Raw genomic sequence first — 22,436 nt, forward strand, 5'->3', positions numbered from 1 at the left:
TGGGCCAGTGAAGCAACGTCCTCCACAACTAGACTGAAGAACAAAACGACAGCAACTTGTCTGTTCCCCTTCCCCCAATTCCCCAGCATTGTTCCCATCCCCTCAATACCCCAATTAAAAAAAAAATCTTTAAAAAAAAAAAAAGGATGACAGGTGGAAACTACATAGGGCAAAGGTATTTGGGGGTAGTGGTATAGAATTGGTGGTTGGGGCAGTTAAAAAATTGGTTAGTAAAAAAAAAAAGTCAGGTATGAGGGGTTAATGAAAGTGAAGTGTGGACAGAGTAGTCAATGGGTGACAGGGAAGGAGGGGGCAGTTGAGGATGTCTATAGGTAAAGAAGGTGAGCACAGGTCAGTTGCACAGATCCTGAATTAGGGGAAGCCAAATATGATCTGAGGGTCAGTTTGGGTGGGCAGAAAAAGCAGCCGAGAATGCTAGTTAGGAGAGTGCCTGTAGGAAGCATAAGTGATGGAAAAGGCATTGAATTGGAAACTTTATCCAAGGGCAACTGAGGATGGGCTGAGAAAGCAGTAGGTGAGGCAAGGAAAGGAGGGAGCGTTTAGGGCTGAGGTGGCAGATGGGATAGCGCTGGGCTGAAAAGGTAGGAGGGGTTTAAATGGGATGTCCTGGGCCACAGGGGGTAAGCTGAACTCGGGAGGAGAGGGGGACAGCTGGGAGCTGAGGGGCATTCAGACCTCAGGCAGTTGGGTCTAAATGGGTGGCCTAGATCTGAGAGACGGCATACGGCTTACGGAAGCTAGACGGAGTACTCAACAGTTGACCCAGCGGGTAGCCGAGGCCTTGGAGGGCAGCCTATGTCTGACTGGGCAGATGAGGACCTGAGGGGTCAGGCTGGTCTGGGGGGAGTGGGGTACGCGTGGGGGCGCGGGTAGCCCTGCCTGGAGGGAAGGGCCAGGCCTGAGGGTGTGGCTTCACCTAAGGGGGCTATGGGGACTGGGGCATGGCCCGGCCTTCGGGAGCAGACAAGCATGAACACAGAATTGGAGGTGTGAGCTATGGATGTGGCCCCCAGGTGGCGAGCCCATGCCTGAAGGGGCAGACTGGGGCTGGAGGGGGCCAGGCTAGATTGGGAAGGGGTCCTGGGCCTGAGGCGGCACCCAGGCCTGAGGCGGCGGCCTGGACCTCAGGCGGCGGCCCGGGCCTCAGAGGGTGGCCTGGGCCTGAGGCGGCGGCCCGGGCCTGCCGGGATGCCAAACTTGAGGGCCAGGCGGGGACGATGTCGCCGCTGACCGCACTTGGTCACAGCACCTGAGGCAGCCGCGCGGCGAATTCGAGAACCATAAGCCGGGCGGGGAGGAAGAGCGAGACACCACAGGACAGAAGGAGGAGCCGGCCGGCACCGCGCCTGGGGGCGGGGCCAGCGCTGAGCCACCTCCTGGGCGGGGCACGGCGAGCGGCTCCGCTCCCTGAGCGCGCCTCCGATGGCGGCAACGTGCGCGGGCGCGGGGTCTGGGTTCCCTCCAGGTTCTGCTCCCACCTTTCCTGGCTCTTCAGCAGCCGGTAACCCTCCGGAATCCCGGCGTCCTGCTCGCCCCTTTGTGCCCGCAACTTGGTTCTCCCGTCCCCTCCCGGTGGGCCCCACAGTCCCAAGGACATTGCCCCTTTAACAGTAGTCCAGGTCGCTCCCGGGCCCTTCTTAGGGCAGCGCGCGCCCGTCCACCCGCGTGCGCGCGCCCGTCGGTCCTCCGCCCCTCGCTCCCGCCCCAGCTCGCGCTGCCCCGGCGGGCGCCGGCCGCTGGCGCCGCTCCTGCTGCTGCCCCGGGGCGCGAGTCTGCTGCCCGCCGCCCGGGGACCCGGCAAGGGGCGGGGGCAGCCCCGAACCGACCCAGGTTCTTCCCTTCTTCTGTCTCACGCTTCTCGGAAAGTTGTCCCTTTATACTCTGCCGAGTCGCCCCGGGAGCCTTGCCGCGACGAGGTGAGAGCTGGGGGAGAGGGGGGGTTAGGGAGGGGACGCCCGCGGAGGAATGTGCCAGGCTGGGGGCGGGGAGCCGGGGTCCTTGTTTGCACGACCCGGCGGGGGCTGGCTGGCCGGGAGAGCCGGGATCATGTGCTATTTGTTCCGCGGAGGCGCAGAGAGGTGCCAGGCCCGGGGCGGCCTTCGGTTGGCTGGACAGGAGGACAGGGTCTGCATGGCCTCTCAGAAAGGCTGGGACGGGGCCTGTGTGAGAACTGCCGGGAGTGCAAGGTGCAGGTGGCCCAAGGTCCCCTTTCGGTTGGGTCGGCCCCATCCCAGCCGCGGCTCCTGCCAGTACCCCACTGCTCCTTTTCGCTGCACCGGCTGACCCCTGTACCTATCCCTTAGACGTTTACCTCGCTATTCCCTAGCGGTGTCACCCCATTCCCACTCATTAGTCACTAGGGCGTCACCATTGCGTGTTCCCACCAGTGTCCCTTCTCTTCCCTGGTCAGGGTCTGGGGGTCAGGCTTGTTCTTCCTGAGAAAGCCTCTGATTTCAGCTACTCCCTTCCTGTCCTGGGACAGACCAGCTCTCTCACTCCGCCCCCCATCCCATGCCCTGGCCAGGAAGGCTGGTGAGGTGAGACCCAGAATGACGGGTTTGAGGTCCTTCAGGGCCACAGAAGGGGCCCCAGCATCCCTGATCTCTCATCACAACTCTCCACCCTACTGTCTGTGGGCGTGAGCTGCTCAGCCTCTCCTCCCAGGGTGTGGGCACCTGATCACCCACATTCCTGGCTCTAGCCTGGCACCTTCCCCAGGACAGTGGACGCCATAGCACTAACCCCAGGCTGGGGCTGGGACCTTCCTGCTTCCTTTCCCCTCTTTCCTTTTAAAGGGAGATAGACCCCAGTGCTACCCTTCCCTTCCCATAAAGACACAGGTATTCTGGCTCCCCCAACAGAGGAGGCCTGGGGTTGATGGATGCAGGATGACCCCGCCCTCTCCTGCCTATTGTCCTGAATTCTGGGGAGGAAGTGCTGGGGGCTGGGCAAGGGGTTTGGGGCCACAGACTGGCCCTGTGGATAACAGTCCTGGGCTGTACCTCCAGCCCTTGAATTTTGCCCATTGGCAGCCCCTGCCTCTGTGTGGAGGTTGTGGGCCCTTGGTGGGAGCTGGTTGCTACTTCTCCCTGGCTGACTCTATGGGGGAATTTTAGGGTAGGTTTTATGTTTGGGATTTTCTCTCTTGTTTCTCTTCTGGAGCTCCCCTCCCTGCCTGTTTAAAACATTTCTGTGTTTGCCAGCCTCTGTGTCTCCCCTTCCTTTCTCCTCCCATTATTTCCTTCATAGCATGACCTCAGTCTTGCTTTCTCTCTTGTGTCTCTCGTTTTTTTGGTGTCTGTGACTTTCTCCCCCTCCTCTTCCCTCTTTCCACCACCCTCAGTGTCTCTGCCCATGTGTCCCTTTCTCTAAATTGCCCTCTGTCCAGCCTCTCTCTCCATTTTCTATCTGACGTTCAGTCCACTTGTGAGTGATGAGGAATAAAAATAATCACCGTCCCTGCCCTTGGATTCACATTGCATTTGGCCATTCCAGAGGGACAGCCATCCTTACTTTTCCTAACATTACCCCCCGATCCCTTGTTCTCCCTCCTGGGAACCCCAGACACACCTCTGGAGCCACAGGTGCCTCCTAACCACTCTTCCCCCACAACCAGGGTTCCCCCCACGGCCCCAGCTGGTGTGGCCAGGTCCCAAGTGTAGGATGGGGCTCCCCCTACGAGGGCCGGTGGCAGCCAGAACTGATACAGCCCCCCTGGTCTGGGGCCAGGACGACAGGTAACTCTGGGGTGACAGCTCAGATCCCTGCGAGCTGGGATATGGCTTGAGAGAGAGACAGGAACACCTTTGGGAGTTCCTGAGGAGAGTGACATTTGGGAGGAAGGCCAGGAAACTAGGAACTGGGTTCTTGAGGGGCTGGGTAGCTGAGGAAGGAGGGGCGGAGAGACTGGTTTCTGGGAGAAGCTGGGAGGCAATGTCTGGGTCTCCCCCAGCAACTCTAACGACCTCTTGTGTGTCTGTCCTTTAGCTGAGGAGGGTGGGGGTATCTGGAGCCATGGCTGGTGCCTCCGTGAAAGTGGCAGTGAGGGTTCGGCCCTTCAACGCCCGTGAGATCAGCCGTGATGCCAAATGTGTGGTCAGCATGCAGGGCAGCACCACCTGTGAGTGAGTCCCAAGGGCCTGGCTGGGCACAGGCTGAGCAGGCCAGGCCCACCATACAGGCCAGTCCTGCTGGGCCGAACCGGGAGGAGGGCTATGCCAGGCACAGAGCAGGTGCTAGTTATAAGGGTGGGGGTTGGGGCAGGCTGGCCTTTCCATGCTCCCAGTCCCTGGGAGGGGGAATGTTGGCCTGGAGCCCTCCATTGCCCAATCCAAGTAGGCAGCCCGGTGGGGGCGGGTCCTAGGAAGCCAAAATTAGCTTTGGTGGCGGGAGGGGGTGGGGAGTATTAAAGGGAAGAGATGAACTAGGATAGAGGTGGGGAGTGGGATGCCTGGATTCCAGGACTTGTGGGGAGCGGGCAGAGGTTGGGAGTACCTGACCTTGGCCTTCTTCCTTTGCCCTCTCAGCCATCATCAATCCCAAACACAGCAAGGATGCCCCCAAAAGCTTCACCTTCGACTACTCCTACTGGTCACACACTTCGGTGAGGTTATTGGGCTGGGAAAGAGCACTGAGCAATGAGGCACAGGGGATTTAGATCCTGGGAGGGGGCATTGCTGGAAAATAGGACCTTCAGGGGTGTGGTTGGGACTTGGGTGGGTAGGATGCTTAGGTTGTGACTGGGACCAGGATGGGGGAAAGAGAATCCCTTGGGATAATTAGGACTGCCAGGAGACTGGATAAGACCCTCAGGGACGATTAAGATGGTGATGGGGCATATGGGACCTTTGGGCAATTATCAGAAGTGGGGGCAAGACTCCTGGGACATAGACACTAAGGACAAAGTCATGTAGGACTCTTGCTGTCTTTCTCTGCCCCCTTTCCACCTAGGACGAGGACCCCCAGTTTGCATCTCAGCAACAGGTGTATCTGGACATTGGAGAAGAGATGCTGCTCCACGCCTTTGAAGGCTACAACGTGTGCATCTTTGCCTATGGGCAGACTGGGGCTGGGAAATCCTACACCATGATGGGGCGGCAGGAGCCGGGGCAGCAGGGCATTGTGCCCCAGGTACATGTCGAGATCTGGCAGGGAAGCCAGGGCGGGCGCACCTTCAGCTGCCCTTAGGCCAGGGGTCTGAGGATTATGGAGTAGAGAGTTGGCTCTTTGTAGGCCCTTAAAGATAAGAAATGTGATGGGAGATAGGGGGTGGCTACAACCTGGACATCTAGGACCCTTTCGGGAGAGGTTCTTTGCCTCCACCAGAAGCAACAAGGCTCAGCAAGAAGAGCCTAAGCTTTGGCATCAGGGAGCCCTGACTTTGAACCCTGGTTTTACCACTTACTATTGACCTTGTCTCATAATCGCTTGTGAGTCTACTTCCCCAGGCTTGTGTACCATAGTCAAGGTGGTGACTATAGAAAAAGCCAGTTGTGGATAACTGAGAGTTGGCCATAATTCTGCCTGGCTGTGCAGTGTAGTGGCCTTGCACACAGGGTCTGGAGTTTGGATGCCTGGGTTTGCTTCCTGGCTCACCGAATACTAGCGGGTGACTGGGCAAATGTGAACCTCTCTGAGGCTGCTTTCCCATCTGTCAATTGGGAATGACCATGGCTGAGGTTAGGGTTCAATAGGGCCACCTGAGATAGGGCCTGGCTTGTTGCTGGGTGCCACAGGTGTGCCGTAAACAGCAGCTTCTGTGTTCCTTCTAGCTCTGTGAGGACCTCTTCTCTCGTGTTAGCAAGAACCAGAATGCTCAGCTCTCCTATTCTGTGGAGGTAAGCCCGTGTCTAGGTGGGGGATGGGGAAGGGGCACATTGTTCCTGGGAAGGGAGGGGGAGAGCAGAGTGATTATGACCAAGGGAAGTCTCCAGAATCAGACAGCTTGGGATCCACTCCTGGCTCTTCCAGTTACTAACTGTGGCTTTGGGCAAGTGATTTCATCTTTCAGCTGCTGAGTATGTTCATCTGTGAAATAATAATGATGGGATCCCTGTCCTAGGGTTGTTGGGAGGGTCAGTGAGCTCCCATATGCAAAGTGCTTAGCACCGTGCCTGGTGCCTAGTAAATGCTCAGTGGATGTTAGCTGCAATCACCTGTATCATGCCCTGTGAAATGTAGGGTAAGTTTCATTGTCAGTATTTTACTCACTTATTACTTCTTATTTGCTTCTCCCACTCAGGTGAGTTATATGGAGATCTATTGTGAGCGGGTACGAGACCTCTTGAACCCCAAGAGTCGGGGCTCTCTGCGGGTCCGGGAGCACCCCATCCTGGGCCCCTACGTACAGGACCTGTCTAAATTGGCTGTGACCTCCTATGCAGACATTGCTGACCTCATGGACTGTGGAAATAAGGCGCGGTGAGGCGGGCCGACCGAGTGGTGGGAAAGGGAGCCAGGGTTAGGAAGGTGAGAGGCGGGACCCAGTGACCACTCCCTTTCCCCCAGGACTGTGGCTGCCACCAACATGAATGAGACCAGCAGCCGTTCCCATGCTGTCTTCACCATTGTCTTCACACAGCGCTGCCATGACCAGCTCACTGGGTTGGACTCAGAGAAGGTGGGATACCCCCCACCAATCCCTACCTGGTAACAAGGATAATGATATTGTGAAAAGGTCTTGCATCCTCCTTCCTGCCCAGCCTGGGTTTGAGTGCTTTTTTTGGGGCTTCCACAGCCCCTTTTCTTCCCCTGTCAGATCAGTGTGGTACAGTCTCCTGTTTGCTTGTTTGTCCTTCTTACTAGACTTCTCAGGACAGGGCTTGGATCCCATTGTGTCCCTCGTCCTGGCACAGAGTAGGCATGCAAATAATCTGTAAATGAATAAATGAACCAATAGCTGAGTAACCAGCTCCTCTGTCACTATTGTCTTTATAAATTCCATTCCCTTTTGTCTCTTTCTCTTGTCCCCTCCTGGCTATCTCCATCCCTTGCCAACTGTCCAATTCCCTTGCTTGGTGTTCCACTGATTTGCCTGCCCTGCCCTGCTGACCCCAGTCATCTCCTGTCTCTTTCCTCTGACCCAGGTTAGTAAGATCAGTTTGGTGGACCTTGCTGGGAGTGAGCGGGCCGACTCCTCAGGGGCCCGGGGCATGCGCCTGAAGGTGAGGAGGCTTCGGAGGGACAAACAGGGGCAGTGTTGGGGGCTGTGTGTGGTGATCTCTAATCCTAACCTGGGTCTCTGGCTGTGGGGAGAAAGAAGGGGAAGTGGGTCGGAGTAGAGAGTAGTGCCTCATTCCCCACGTTCCTCATCCCTTTTCAGGAAGGTGCCAACATCAATAAGTCCCTGACTACTCTAGGGAAGGTGATCGCTGCCCTTGCGGATATGGTAAGACCTTGGGGCAGTAAGAAAAGGGGCTCTAGGAAAGGGGACACGGATTGGCCCACCCTGACCACCTTTCCCCTTTCATCCCCCAGCAATCAAAGAAGCGGAAGTCGGATTTTATCCCTTACAGGGACTCTGTGCTCACCTGGCTGCTCAAAGAGAATTTGGGTGAGGGGCTCCTTCTCTCTCTCTCTCTCTCTCTCTTTGCTGACCCAACCGCCATCCCATTAACTCCCTTTGAAAATGCCAGACAAATCCCCTTGCCACCCCTAGAATCTCAAATCCCCCAGTTGTATATTGATTCCTCCCTGACCTGGGGAATATCCTTTGAAGATGTCCTGATGCTGAGATCGAGGCCATACCCTGCTTGCCAAACCAAGAGCCTCGCTGACCTGGCCACCCATGACCCCTCTTTGACCTCACACCCACTGCTGACTTCATCCTCCTCCCACTGATCTCTGACTATCCCACAGATGTCTGATGTCTCCCTGACCTCACCCCTGCTCCTCCTGACTACTGGAGTTCATGGTTAGCTCCACAAATCTTAGCTTCACCCTACCTTGGGCAGTGACCCTATCAGACCCCTGCCTGGGCACTGAGGCCCCCCTGACTCAGTCTGACTTTTCTTAGGAGCCAGCCCAGCTCAAGCTTTCCCCTCTTCATGCATAGGTGGCAACTCACGCACAGCTATGATTGCAGCCCTGAGCCCCGCCGACATCAATTACGAGGAGACTCTCAGCACCCTCAGGTTGGAGCTCTGGCGGGGTGGTATCGTACACGAAAAGTGCCAGGGGAGCTCAGAGGCTGGTAGCTCAGAAACTTGCCCATGAGACAGGGTTGAGGAACTGTACCCCAGTATTTTAAAACCTGGGAGAGAGAAATGGGTAGCAGATCAAGGTCACCTGTGTCTGGGTCTCACCAGTCCCCATCCCCCCTCCTCACACAGGTATGCTGACCGCACCAAACAGATCCGCTGCAACGCCGTCATCAATGAGGACCCTAATGCCCGGCTGATCCGAGAGCTGCAGGAGGAAGTGGCTCGGCTACGGGAATTGCTGGTGGCTCAGGGGCTCTCAGCCTCTGCTCTGGGAGGTAGGGCTCCAGGGGCAGGCCGCCTCATCCCGCTTCATTTGCCTTTACCCAGTCCTGGGGCCAGGGAAGGACTGCTGACCACAAAGCCCTTCATGTCTTCACTGACATGGATATAGATGTGGAAAGGGGACTTACCACGCCTGGAGGGAAGCTCTTGTGAAATGTCAGGGGTTTAGTTGACCATAAGCTTAACAACAGTCATCAGTGGAATGGTTTAAAAAAATGTAATGCTCAGCCTCATTAATACAAAACGGTGTCTGTTTCAGAGGGTGTAGAATCCCTGTTGACTGTGTCAGGTGTGGACTCCTTATTCAGTCCTGGGGTCCTTCCCAGGGTGTTGAGGGGCACAGTGGAGGGAATAACGGTGTCAGTTCTTGGGAAGTGAAGGGTAAGGTAGACATGATGTTCATCTTCCCGCATTTGAAGGGTAGCCTTGCAAAAGAAAAAGCGGGATAGTCGCTCTTATCCCAGAGGGCAGAACTTGAAATAATGGGCACATGTAACAGGACTCAGATTTCAGTTCAGCACAGCTAAGAACTTTCTGATAGTGTGAGTCATCTAACAATGGAAGGTACTAGCTGCCTTGTTCAGTAATGAGCTGTCCATCCCTGGAGGGGAATAAGCAGACCTGGTGCACATTTGTTAAGGCTGTAGTAGGAGAGCGTCTTGCTTGATGGAGGTTGACCAGATGTCGTCTAAAGTCCTTATAGATGAACCTCTCTGAGGCCTCCTCTATGTCTCCAATTAGCTCTATCTTTCCTTAGCCTCTTTCTTTGACCTGTTTGACCTCCCAGGCCTGAAGGTGGATGAGGGGAGTCCCGGAGGTGTTCTGCCAGCTATATCGTCTCCCCCTGCCCCAGTTTCGCCCTCATCTCCCCCCGCACACAATGGGGAACTGGAGCCACCATTCTCCCCCAACGCCGAGCCCCAGATTGGGCCTGAGGAGGCCATGGAGAGGCTGCAGGTGGGAAGCTGGAGCTGGCCAGGGCTGGGAGCCTGAGGGCCTGGGGGCTGATGGGAGTATAGTTCTCCAAAGCCAGAGTTGAAGAGGAAGAAGGAATCCTAGGAGCGGTATGACCCTCACAGTAGGTGCTTGTCCCAAACTGTCCTGATCTTGTCCATGTCATGCCCCCCAGGAGACAGAGAAGATCATAGCTGAGCTGAATGAGACCTGGGAGGAGAAGCTACGCAAGACGGAAGCCCTGAGGATGGAGAGGTGTGAGGGGCAGGGGCAACAGCTGGAGTTCTGGAAGGTGTAGGGGTGGGGAGGGAGGGTCAGGCTCTGCAGGGGAAGAGTTCATGGGTAGTGATGATAAGACTGACATTTGTTTCTCCTTTGCCTGCAGAGAAGCATTGCTGGCTGAGATGGGGGTGGCTGTGCGGGAGGACGGGGGAACCGTGGGCGTCTTCTCTCCGAAGAAGGTGAGTGAGGGGTTGGGTGAAGAGGCCTAGGGAGGCCTAGGAGACTCTGGATGCTTGGAGAAGATGGTTGGGGGTTCTAACCCTGACCTCTGAGTTGTCTGAATTGTTCCCCCATCATTTCTGTCTCTACTCCTGCCACCTCCTCTGTGTTTATTTTTGTCTTTTAAAGATTTTATTGGGGAATTGGGAGAGGGAACAGCATTGGGGAATCGGGGAAAGGGAACAGACAAGTTGCTATCCTTTGGTTCTTCGGTCTAGTTGTGGAGGACGTCGCTTCACTGGCCTATGTTGGTATTGTGATCATTGCGCTGTTTCCGGCTGAGGCAGATCGGTCGCCGGCCATTGGATGGCCACTCACAGCGGCTCACAGCAATTCACACTGGCTGCTGGCCACTCACGGTAGCTTATGGCAGCCCACTGCAGCCCCGCTGCAGCCTATGCTGTCTCCAGCGACTCACAGCATCCCAGCTCCAGGTCGAGCTGTTGTTCACCATCTTAGCTGTAGAGGGCGCAGCATCACTGGCCCATGTGAGATCCGAACCAGTGGCCCTACTGCTCAGAGCTCGCGCTCCCAAGCCAATTCTTAACCAACACGCCACTCAGCTGGCCCCACCTCCTCTCTGTTTTATCTGGCCATCCCTACCCTCTCTCTTTCTCCATCTGACAGTTAGCCAGTGAGGCAAGTGCTCAGAAGTGCTTGTGTCTAGGGACTCCAGGAAGCACAGGAGGATGACGGCCCCTGCCCTTTGGGGGATTTCAAGAGCTGCTTAGAATCTAGGTGTTTACGAACATAACCTCACACGTGTGTATATGAGTTCATGCATAGAATTTATCTTTGGATTCGTAAGAAACTGGTTACAGGAGAGAGGGAGTTGACCTGGGAGATTGGAGGTTGGTTGGGATAGAGACTTATTCACTGTATACTGTTGTATCACTTGAATTCTGTACCTTGTACATGTGGTACCTACTCAAAAAGTTAGCTAAAAATACATTTTTAAAAGGGTAATTTGGGAAAGCAAAGCTAAAGGGAATAAAAGAGGAGTAAGCACCAAACTGCAAGATGTTGATTGTAAATGCAGTGAGAGGTTTAAAGATGATAGCATCAATATAACTTGGAGGTGAATGGAAACTGGTTTCCTGGAGAAGGTGGTTTTGGAAGTGGACCCTGAAAGATGGTCTGGATTTGGAGGTAGAGCAGAGCAGGGAGAACATCAGGCTAAGCAAACACGGGGAAGTGTCAGCGAGCGGGGCACACCAACACCTGTCACGTGTCTGCTCTGTAGTGGGTGCTCAGTAAATCTTTGCTTAGAGGAAGGAAGGGAAGGACAGAGGGAGGAAGAGAGCAGGGCAGGAGTGATCAGGCTCAGCTGGAGGTAGGGATGGTATTCAAAGGCCTTGACAACCAGCACAGCATAGGGACAGACCAGTCAGAATGGACACTGGCTGTGCATACTGTTGAAGGGATGACATGGAGACCACTTTGGGTAAATCAGGAACTTCCTTTGCCACTGGAGAGCTAGCTATGCCTGTCTGGTCCACCTTAAAAAGCACAATAGAATCAGGCTCTAAGTCAGATACACTGTGTTTGGGGCAGACAGGGTCCTGGGGGCTGCCTGGAAGAGGTGGTAGATTGTTGGAAGGAGGACCCTCCTGGTTTCAAAAGGTCGGGGCTGACTGGGAGACTGGGCACACAGGGATCATTGAACAGGGATCTGAAAAGAGGAGAGGGGTTTGTTTTGCCTGGCCCAAAGCACAGTGAGGGAATGAGAGAGCTATTAGTGAGTGATGGAGGGTGGCAGGTCGAGCTGAGGGACCTGGTCTGCAGCTGGGTACCCAGGGCTTTGGGGTCTTTCTGAAGTCCACATCTTGGGGAGGGCTCCAGATTCTCTCAGTATAGCTTGCAGCTACCTTGAGATGCTGGGTACCTGAGGAGCTTACACCACAGTTGCAGGGCCGGAGAAGAGGGAGAAAGGAGTGGAGAAACTGATGGGGTGGATGGTTTTTCTCCGGAGGCCTCCCACTGCACAGGATGCCATCTGCGGAAGCCCTGGGGACCAACTAGAGGGCGAGTTGTTTTGTTTTTGTAATTGTTCTTATAAAGGTGATATGCACCAGAGAGAACCTTCACATAGTGGTGAGAGGTGTTTATGGTGAAAAGGAAATTTCCTTCCTTCACACCCTCAGGCTTCCCTCCCCAAGGCAAGCCTTATTATCAGTTCCTGATGTTTTCTTCTGGAGGTAGTGTATGCTCACCGGTGTAGGTTATGTATAATGAGCCACGTGTGTGTGCGCACACACACACACACACACACACACACACACACACACACACACACTCACACACACGGCCTGTCTTCGGAATAGTAGTGGTTGCATACTTTATACTTTAGTTTTTCATGTAATGGTATATTGGGATTCTGTCCATTCTTTTTCATGGTGTCAGAATATTCTACCCTCTAGATGTAGGATAATTTATTAGTCTGTTATCTGTAGAACAGATTCCTAGGAGTGGAGATTTGGGGTCAAATGGTAGCCATGTAAAATTTTGGTCTGTTTTGTCAGAGTGCCTCCAAGGATGATAACCATGCCACTCTGTACCCCCAGGAGCAACGTACAAGAGAGCCCAAATTCCCTCACCCTCTTCAACGTTTTGATCTTTGCCAATCTGATTGGTTAAAAAGGTATAGGGTAGTTTACTTTTGCATTTTCTCAAGGTAGTGAGGATGAACATATTTTCATAGGTTTAAAAGGCATGTGTGTCTCAGAAGGGAGAGGGGAAATAGGGACTCACAAATGGGGAAGTGGGTTTGGTGGGGGGAATGGTCAGGTGGGTAATTGGGTCCTAGGGGAAAAGCTACAGTTTGTTTTGGAGAGCGCCACCAGCTCTCTTAGGGAAAGTCCCCTCTTTCTGGGACCCCTACCACCAGGCCTAAGGAGTTTTTAAATAGGTAAGATTTTCAAACCTGGCTTGGAGCTTCTTCCTTCACAGGGGCTGAGGAGGGGTGGGCAGAACCAGACTCTGGGTCCTCCACCCCCAGCCTCGGCCTGCGCGGCTCCCTGCCTGTCTGCTTGACGTATTAGGCTTCTAGATAAGGTTTCATGTGAACAAAGGGTTCCAGGGCTGAACAAAGATTGAAAAGCACTGCCCTAAATCATGTCCCCTCTCCTGAGGGATAGATCGCTTTCTGCTCCTGTCTGCCCATCAGTGTTTGCCATTCCTGACATTGCAGTGTTGGGAGGAGCGTGACTCGGGAGAAGAGGAAGTGTGGCAGCAGTAATCCTTGGGGTGCCTGGGTGGAGGGGCAAACACATGGATATACATCGTATCTGCCACTGGCACAGCCTTGGGATCACTGTTCAGGGGCCCCCCAAAGAAATATGGGGTCCCAACTGCTGGCTGTTTTCCCTGCACCCTGTGCTTTCCTGCCTCTGTGCTGTTGTTCAAACTCCTTTCATCTGGAACATTCTTCCTTCTGCATGTCTCTGTCCTCCTCATCCTCAAAGACCAGCTCCTGTGTGAGTTCCCATAGCTCTTCACTTTATTCGTCTTTGCTTGTGAGCCCCTCCCAGGGGATGGTGGCACTCAACTCCTGGGAACGAATGAATGGACGAATGAGCGAACGAATGAGCTAAGTGAGGGTGTGAAAAGATCAGGAATTCTATGATGCATCTGCTTCCCACTTATAACAGTATTTCTACACCAAGTCTATCTTCCCAACTTGATTCTGATTTCCTTACTGACCGGACAGCAGGATCTGGGTTTGAATCATCTCTGTCCTGTCCAGCACTTCGTGGGGAGAAAGTAAATCCTTGTAGAATGGAGGCAGGGGATCTTGTGTTCAGATGCAAGGCTTAGGAAAGCTTCATGGAAGAAGTGGCATTTGAGACAGACTGAGGGAAGTGAATGATTTTGACAGGTGGGGATGGGGTGGGGCTGGGAGGGAGGCTGTTCCAGGCAAGGGAACATGAGGAACAGCTCACAGGGCTGGTCAGGGATGCAGGAGATCTGGTGGAGTGAGTCCTCAGTAGTCCCCTGGGTGGGAACACTGAAAGAGAGAGGGGGTCCCGGAAAGGGGCTTGGATATGTGCATTGAGGACCTGACGTGGAGGAGGCCCAGGGATACCAGCATGAAAAGCAAGTTTAAGTCAGGTGGGCATGGGGTGCCAGCTGGAGAGGTCTACGTGGAGAAGCATGACACAGCTACGGTGTGGTGTGAGCAGGAAGCTGGGAGACCCCTGGAGTTGGCAGGAAGTCAGGCACGCCTGCGGCAAGGTGGACTGAGGCAGCAGATGGTATGGAGGGAGACTTCCCCAGGCTTGGCAGCAGTGGCGTGAGGGGGGTGTGGAGGTAACAAAGCTTGTATGCTGCCCAGAGTTACATGCTTGGGGAGGGCGGGGGTGTCACGAGGGAAACAGTAGTCAGGAAAAGGTGCTCTTGAGGAAGGCACGGGCTGGGTTTTCAGTGTGGAGCAGCGTAGTGATCAGCCAGCTATGTGAGTGGATTTGGTCGGGTCAGGGAGGCCTTGACAGGGACAGCACCAGGCAGCTGCTGCAGTGGCCCTGGCCCAAGGGGAAGCAGGGCTGGGGACAAGGAAAGAGTGGGGCGTCTGCTTTGAGAAACGGGTTTGTTTGTTCTATACACTTTTGAATTGAACTGACACTTTGTATTGTTAAATTATAATTGTAAAAGTAATCATGCTCCTGAGAAATTGAAGCTGGAGTAAAAGGTGGGAAGTACCAGTCCCCTAACCCAATCGCCACTTCTACTCTCCAAAAGTGGCAAGATACATTTTGAAGGAAGAAGTGATGAGATCTGGGGACAGAGGGAAATACAGGGAAGGCAGAGGCGAGGGCAGGTGGATTCTAAGGTTTCCAGTCAGGGACATGGGTGGTGCCTCCGAAGAAATGGGACCTTGGGAAGGGTTGCTGACCTAGGAGGGGGTGAGGGGGTGGGGGCAATTTTGTCGGCCTCTTGTGTGTGAGGAGACGGTGGGTCAGGCTGTCCTGAAAAGCAACTGGGGTAAGAGTAAGGAGGATGGGAGGGTCCTTGGAGTAAGGGGAGGGGGAGCAGCGGCAGTGCTGAACCTGGAGGGATGTCTGCTGAAGCTCCTTTCCTCCCTTCCTCTTTGTGGCGCCCTCTGGCTGCTCTGATGATCCATCCCCTGACCATCCCCCTCCCCACTACAGACTCCCCACCTGGTGAACCTGAATGAAGACCCCCTGATGTCAGAATGTCTGCTCTACCACATCAAAGATGGCGTCACCAGGTAGTGTTCACTCAGTGGCCTGTGGGGCAGCCTCTTCTTTTGGGGTGTGATTTCAGAGGAACAGCCACACTGGTGACTCCCTTTCCCAGTGACCTCACTGGAGACACCACAGCCTTGCTCACTCTCTGGGCTTTCTGAGAAGATGCTGAGCCTGGCTGCTCAGTGGCCATCTTGCCTTACCCACCACTTTGGTTTGGGTGAGACACCCCCTGGGACCAAACTGACCCAGAGCTTGTGTGGATGGCTCCTGATGTACTGGGGCAGAGGAGTGGGTTGAAAACTTACACCACCGTGTTCTTAATCCTTAGCACCACTGCCTTGACCCCCCTGGATGTGACCCTCCACCAAGGCCCCACGTTGTTGAGGGGCAGTGCCTACATGGCAGGTGATTTCACTGGCTAATGCACACGTACCCGTGGATTTGATGCCTCTGAGGTCACCTCCTGGAGTTAAAGGGCTGAGGGTGCCCTTCCTGTCCCACCACAGACATTTTAGCTGTCCTTCGTGGGGAGTGGGCCCTCAGAGGGATCAGCCCTAAGGATGGTGGGAGGCTTGCGGCAGAGGGTGCCTATGTTGCTCCAGGTTCCCTTTTCTCTGCTGTGTAACAAACGCAGTGACTGAGGACAGGGGCTTTGGAGTTAGGCAGATCTGGGCTCAAATCCCAGCTTCACCACTGCCGGGCTACATGCCCTTGGGCAAGTTACTTTACCTTTCCGAGCTTCAGCTTCCTCGTCTGTGAAATGGAAGTACCCTTGGCTCACTGAGCTGGATGAACTTGTGTTCAGATGGAGCTTGGCGAATGTCTGGCCCATGCTCAGAATATGTTGGCCATTGCTTCCCCAGGGTTGGTCAGGTAGATGTGGACATCAAGCTGACTGGGCAGTTCATTCGGGAGCAACACTGTCTGTTCCGGAGCATCGCTCAGCCGGACGGAGAAGGTAATGGCTGAGGGGGTGAGCGTGGAGTGGCAAGACAAGGAGAGACCGGTCCCATGTTCCACCCCACACACTGAATCGGGCACTGGCTGTGCAGCCATGTAAGAGGAGATGTGTCCTCGCCCTCCCAGGGGCTTTGAACTCATGGTCAGCAGTGGGGGAATATCAAGAGCCTGGCCGTGTGCACTCACCCTGAGAAAGCAGACAGCCGCCAGGGGCAGGGACTGGCAAGGGTCCCCGAGACAGAAACTGGTGCGCCAGAGTGTGAGCTTTTGGTCAAGAGGAGAGCCTGCCCTCTTCCTTGATTTTTTAAAGCCTAAAATAGCACCCTGCTCATTTTTTATGAAAGATTATATTTATTTCAATGGGTTATCTGAATTTATATCTGGAAAACCTGCTTATCTATTTAGCTATGACTGCAGTGGTTTCTGGGAGTTAATTGGCCCATGTATCCCTCTGGTTTCAAAACTTTCAGAGATTGTTAGCCCTTACATGGCCAGAGCAGCAAAAGCTTTCAGGAATCACAAGCCCGAAGGGTGAAGGTAGTAGCCTGTCTGACATCAACAAAACAACACTCATGTGGTTAAGGGTGTATTTTGAGGTCACCATTTTGTGCTGGTTCAGTCATTTTTGAAAAATGGAATGATTTGGGTTCATTTCAGCCCACGTGATGTTGAGCTCTGGGAAATGAGCTGGGCAGGGTGGCAGGAGATGTGACAATGACCTCTCTGTCAACTGGTGCCCATGCATTGTGTCTCACAAATCTAGAAGGAGTGCCTAGCCTAACGCTTTCGAGGACACAGGAAAACAGGGCATGCAAGCTTAGCACATTTTTAAAAATAAAAAAAGACACTATGGTGTGGCTTATAGTTCAGGTTCAAGACATGCCTGTTGGGCTTCAGTTGGTTCAGGGTCAGCAGATTATGCAGTCGTTCTAGTCTTGTTCAAGTCCCCAGTGGCAGCAAATGCTTCCGGCATTGTGGGCTGAAAGCTGTTGAATCAGTACAGCCCAGTGAGCTATTGCCGAGTTCCTGTTCTGTGGTTATCTCAAGTCATGTGCTGGGGCGATAGCAGAATCACCCAAGGGCCATGGAGTGAGCCCACCCTCAGGAGCTGAGAGTGCGTTAGGGGAGATGACATACAGGCATAAAACTGTTGCATCACAGTAAAAGCAGCTGATGATTCTGTACCCCAGAGATTGGGGGCTTTAAAGGTTCAGTCCATTGGGCCTCTGTTCTTACAGCAGATTTAAGACTTGACCAGAGACAGGCAGTAGGGAGGCGGGTACGAACCTGGAAGAATAGTTATTACTGATCATCTACTTTGTGCCTTTGCTTTTTTTCATGCAGCTCAGGTGAGGGAACTGAGGCTCTCAGGGGTTAGGGAATTTGACCAAAACCAATGGCTAGAAGATGGCAGAACTGGGTTTGAATATATCTCTGCCCTAGGCTGCCTCAGTAAGGATCACTGTGGTTTCAGGGACATGGACAAGGCTGCCCTGGCCAGCTGGAGTAAAATCATCTCGCCGGGCCTGTCTCTTCCTGACTTTAGATTACCTCTTGATTTACTCGTTTATTGTATATCTTACCAGCTGGAAGTGAGTTCTGTAAGAGCAGGAATTTTAGTTTTTATTTTCACTGTAGTATTTGTATGACCTAAAATAGTACTTAGCAGATAGTAGGGACACAGTATATTTGTGGAATGGATGAATGAATTTTGGGGCACGGTGGGGAACAGGGCAGGCATAGACTGATGCCATTAACAGCCACGCCATCCTCTTCTCTGCTCTCTTCTTCTGTTGCTGTTCTGGGACACACAGTGATGCCATAGCTCTTTCTGTCTTTTTCCTTTTCTCTATCATTTCTGTTCCTTGAAATTCGAGCATGCACTCAGAAGTTACCATTTTCCTATAATCATTTTCAGTCCTCTGCCTCTAAGCTGAGTTCCTCTCTGCTCTTTTGTACTCCCCTAGTGTCAGTAGTACCAGCCATCACTGCCCTATCTTACAATTCATTCTGGTTTCTGTATTGCTTCTAATAGAAATAAGAATTCAACTTTTGCATATCACTGTATTTGAGCTTTCAACCACTCTGTAAAGAAAGACTCCATTTTATAGCTCACAAAAGTTGGGTGACTTGCTCAGTGCTCCTAAGCTAAGGGATGCAGGGCTCCCTCCATGACAAGGGGACACCACTCCGCAAGGGCAGGAAGCCGCCTCCTGCGTCTTTATGTCCCAGCAAGCAGCAGGCTTAGGGATTTGTACAGAAGAGCACCTTGATAGATGTTCGGGCTGGGTTGACTTTATCTTGTCCTGTGAAGAAACTGATCTATTGGCTGTGGCTTGAGAAGATGAATCAGGTGGCAATTTGCAACAAGCGTCAGACATGTGGGCTAGGAGTGTGTTGGAGGAATCCAGGCCAGGCCAGGGATAATGTTAGTTGGAAAGGAAGGAACGGACATCTGGAAGGCAGAAATGGTAGGACCTGCTGACGAGTTGGCTATGAGAAACAAAGCCCCCTGACAATTACTACTGGTTTGTCAAGCTGCTGTGGGGAAGATGGTGGTGAATGAGTACAGAACCCTTGCAGTCCCTCTTGGGAATCTGAGCTAGGGTTCTAACCCTTCTTCTGCTCTTCCTTTCCCTTCCTGCCTGCCGCCAGAGGGGCCATGGCACCCCCAACAGGTACTGGGAGGGTGGGACTGAGGTGCATGTATTTTTGGGGGAGGAAATGCAAGATGGGAACCTGACCATAACTCCTCTCCCTGCCAGGATCTAATTGCTTCCTTTCCTTTCTCCCTCCTTCAGTGGTGGTCACCCTGGAGCCCTGTGAAGGAGCCGAGACCTATGTCAATGGAAAACTCGTGACCGAGCCACTGGTGCTAAAGTCAGGTAGAAGATGTGTTACGGAATGAGGGTTCTGGACATGGCTGTGCATCGGAAGTTCCCAGGGCAGAAATTCCTGGGTGAATCTTAGTGCAGCACCCAGAAATAAATAGGAAACAGCATGGGGAGATGAAGAAGGAACTGGAAAGTGAAGATAAAGCAGTCAGGTTTTGGTTTTTCTTACTGCCCCAGGGAAACAGGAGGAGGAACTCCCCCAGTTCCCTTTGGTTGTCAGGGACGGAGTGGTTCCTGGGTCAGCTGGGGGAGCCTTGGCTTTGACTGACCTCAGACTTGGGGTCATAAGAGAGATGGTGTCAGGGCCCCTGGGACTTGTGGGCAAGAAGACCCTGTATGCCTTGGGGGTGGGGATGAATTTGCCGCTGTGGGTGAATGAGCCCCTCCCTGTCTCCAGGGAATAGGATTGTGATGGGCAAGAACCACGTTTTCCGCTTCAATCATCCGGAGCAGGCACGGCTGGAACGGGAGCGAGGGGTCCCGCCACCCCCAGGACCGCCCTCCGAGCCCGTCGACTGGAACTTTGCCCAGAAGGAGCTGCTGGAGCAGCAAGGCATTGACATCAAGCTGGAGATGGAGAAGAGGTATGAGGAGAGGGTCTCGTGCCCTGCGGCCCTCTAGACCGTCTCTCTCAGGCCCCAGCCCCCGGCATCCTCCTATTGCCAGAGACCCCACTGAGGTGGCTCCAGAACCCCACACAGCTCTCCCTCCCCAACTCCAGGCTGCAGGATCTGGAGAATCAGTACCGGAAAGAAAAGGAAGAGGCTGATCTTCTGTTGGAGCAGCAGCGACTGGTGAGGGGTCGGCTGGAGGGCGCAGTCAGGCGTGCAGAGGCGCGAGACGGGCTGGTGGGCACGTGAGCAGCCAGCCCGGCAGTGCGGCAGCCGGACTCTGCTTTTGGTTCACAGTGTGTGAGCCAGAGTGGGGAGTGGACATAGGGACTTGGGGTGGGGGTGGCGTCTAGGAGGAGATGGTGCTGAGAGAAATGTGACTTGGGGAGGACACCATGTGTGCAGGGAACTAGGGTTCCTTCCAGTTGACCAGGGCTTCCTGGACTCCAGTCAATCCTGGGGTGCCTTTATGATTTTTACCATAGCCAAGCACCACCTGTACTATTATTTACTTAACATTGTCCTTTACATGGGCTGACTTTTAAATCTTAAACCTTATCCTGAGCAATAATACATATGCATGAAATCTAGACTTGATAGAGCTATAGCGTGTACTTATTGGTCACTCTCTTTGTGCCAGCTACTATTCCCCACACTTGGTATCCATTAACCCTCACAATGTCCCTGTGAGGGAGATACTGTTGTCATTTCCATTGCATAGACAAGCAGAGATTAAGCAGCCCATCCGATGGTTCATGGTTCTGATGGGTGTTTCCAGTGTTGTTGGGAGTCAAGGGCTTTGGAATGTCCTTAGCTCTCTTCCTGTTTGCTCTCTCTCTCTCTGGCCCCAGTATGCGGACTCTGACAGCGGGGATGACTCTGACAAGCGCTCCTGTGAAGAGAGCTGGCGGCTCATCTCCTCCTTGAGGGAGCAGCTGCCTCCCACCACGGTCCAGACCATCGTCAAGCGCTGTGGCCTGCCCAGCAGCGGCAAGCGCAGGGCCCCGCGCAGGGTCTATCAGATCCCCCAGCGTCGGCGGCTGCAGGGCAAAGACCCCCGCTGGACCACGATGGCTGACCTGAAGATGCAGGCCGTGAAGGAGATCTGCTACGAGGTGGCCCTGGCTGATTTCCGCCATGGGCGGGCCGAGATCGAGGCCCTGGCCGCCCTCAAGATGCGGGAGCTGTGTCGCACCTATGGCAAGCCGGAGGGGCCTGGCGATGCCTGGAGGGCTGTGGCCCGGGATGTCTGGGACACTGTGGGAGAAGAGGAAGGCGGTGGCAGTGGCGGTGGCGGTGAGGAGGGAGCCCGGGGGGCAGAGGTGGAGGACCTCCGGGCTCACATCGACAAGCTGACGGGGATTCTGCAGGAGGTGAAGCTGCAGAACAGCAGCAAGGACCGTGAGCTGCAGGCCCTGAGGGACCGCATGCTTCGCATGGAAAGGGTCATCCCCCTGGCCCAGGTAAGGGGGGCTGCCTAGCTCCCCCTCAGCTCTCCCCTTTCAGAATCTGAACCTCCCACCAGAGGGTCCTTAACCCTCTCCTTTCAGAAACGTTATTGACATGTGTCAGTTCTTAGTGTAGTTTGCGAATCGCCTGCCTCAGTCACCACGGCGCTGAGAGTGCAGATTCCTAGGCTCCTCCCCAGACCTACTGAATCAGCATTTTAAAAAAAATATTTTATTGGGGAATTGGAGAAGGGAACAGACAAGTTGCTGACCTTTTGTTCTTCAGTCTAGTTGTGGAGGATGTCGCTTCACTGGCCCATGTTGGTATTATCATTGTGCTCTTCCCGGGTGAGGCACTGGCCCTCATGTGGGATCCGAACTGGGGCCCTGCTGCTCAGAGCTGGCATCCCAAGCCAGCTCTTAACCAACGCGCCACTCGGCCAGCCCCTGAATCAGCATTTTTGAGCCTGCATTTGCAATAAGTACCCAGGTGTTTCTGGGGTACAGTAAACTGAGAACCACTGATACAAAGTGCACAGTTTTTAAGCTACTGCCCGATAAATGTTCACATACGTGTATGTTCTCATAGCCACCCCTCTCCATGGGTGACCATTTATTTTGTGGTAGCTGCTGTGCTGAGTGCTTTTCCCGGGTCACCTTGTTTAGTCTTCATGATAGCCCTGGGAGTGGCAGTGTTACCACCAATCCCCGTTTTGCATGTATTCACTCAGCTAATGCTTGAGTGCCTACTGTGTACCAGGCATTGTGCTACATGACAGAATTTCTGCCCTGTTCCAACTTGCCTTCTAATGGGGGGTGACAGGCAGCCAGTCACAATAGCCCATGGTTACTGAAGGCCTACTTCCCCAAACGCAGCTCCTGCCCCTCTCCCTGCACTCTCTCCACTCCCGCCCTCTGGCTTCTGTGCTGTTCCATGAACTTGCTGGGCACACTCCTGCCTTAAGGCCTTTGCACCTCCTGTGCCCTCTGCCTAGAATGCCTTTCCCCCTGATAGCCTCATAGCTTGCCCTCACTTCCTTCAGGTGTTTCCTACGAGCATAGCTTCTCAGTGAATCCCTTCCTGGCCGTTCACGGCAGTCACCCCACCTCGGCCTCCCACCCCCTTCCTTGTTCTGTTCTTCTCCATCTGAATACATATAATTTATATAGAGTATATAATCTATATACTTATATATAATAATACATACATACTAAGTGACTTAAATATGTACTTTAACTTTTTGTTGAAGTATAGTGTATGGGCCATACTGTGTATATATATATATATATATATATATATGGTTTTTTTTAAAGATTTTATTGGGAATGGATGAATGAATTTTGGGGCACGGTGGGG

The 22,436-nt window shown here is 53.7% G+C and overlaps 2 protein-coding genes across 2 annotated transcripts in view; one reads left to right on the forward strand and one right to left on the reverse strand.

Moving 5' to 3' along the window:
- The window catches only part of INCA1 (inhibitor of CDK, cyclin A1 interacting protein 1), a 6,414-nt gene extending 4,959 nt beyond the window's left edge, over positions 1-1,455 (reverse strand). The window contains exon 1 of the mRNA XM_019664911.1: positions 1,271-1,455. The gene's annotated coding sequence lies outside the window, so the exon portion shown is untranslated. The remainder of the gene's footprint in view (positions 1-1,270) is intronic.
- A 261-nt stretch (positions 1,456-1,716) lies between these two features.
- Positions 1,717-22,436, forward strand: part of KIF1C (kinesin family member 1C) — a 23,102-nt gene continuing 2,382 nt past the window's right edge. Inside the window, exons 1-22 of the mRNA XM_019664910.1 lie at positions 1,717-1,937; positions 3,638-3,758; positions 4,009-4,141; positions 4,548-4,624; positions 4,972-5,151; positions 5,793-5,858; positions 6,263-6,441; positions 6,529-6,640; positions 7,107-7,184; positions 7,343-7,408; positions 7,498-7,573; positions 8,075-8,153; positions 8,352-8,497; positions 9,292-9,461; positions 9,634-9,713; positions 9,844-9,919; positions 15,107-15,186; positions 16,030-16,124; positions 18,928-19,011; positions 19,418-19,604; positions 19,742-19,814; positions 20,483-21,094. Of these exons, the coding sequence (XP_019520455.1) occupies positions 4,036-4,141; positions 4,548-4,624; positions 4,972-5,151; positions 5,793-5,858; positions 6,263-6,441; positions 6,529-6,640; positions 7,107-7,184; positions 7,343-7,408; positions 7,498-7,573; positions 8,075-8,153; positions 8,352-8,497; positions 9,292-9,461; positions 9,634-9,713; positions 9,844-9,919; positions 15,107-15,186; positions 16,030-16,124; positions 18,928-19,011; positions 19,418-19,604; positions 19,742-19,814; positions 20,483-21,094 (2,622 nt within the window). The 5' untranslated portion in view covers positions 1,717-1,937; positions 3,638-3,758; positions 4,009-4,035. The remainder of the gene's footprint in view (positions 1,938-3,637; positions 3,759-4,008; positions 4,142-4,547; positions 4,625-4,971; positions 5,152-5,792; positions 5,859-6,262; positions 6,442-6,528; positions 6,641-7,106; positions 7,185-7,342; positions 7,409-7,497; positions 7,574-8,074; positions 8,154-8,351; positions 8,498-9,291; positions 9,462-9,633; positions 9,714-9,843; positions 9,920-15,106; positions 15,187-16,029; positions 16,125-18,927; positions 19,012-19,417; positions 19,605-19,741; positions 19,815-20,482; positions 21,095-22,436) is intronic.

This window comes from Hipposideros armiger, unplaced genomic scaffold (assembly GCF_001890085.2).
Source record: "Hipposideros armiger isolate ML-2016 unplaced genomic scaffold, ASM189008v1 scaffold_431, whole genome shotgun sequence".
Classification (NCBI taxonomy): domain Eukaryota; kingdom Metazoa; phylum Chordata; class Mammalia; order Chiroptera; family Hipposideridae; genus Hipposideros; species Hipposideros armiger.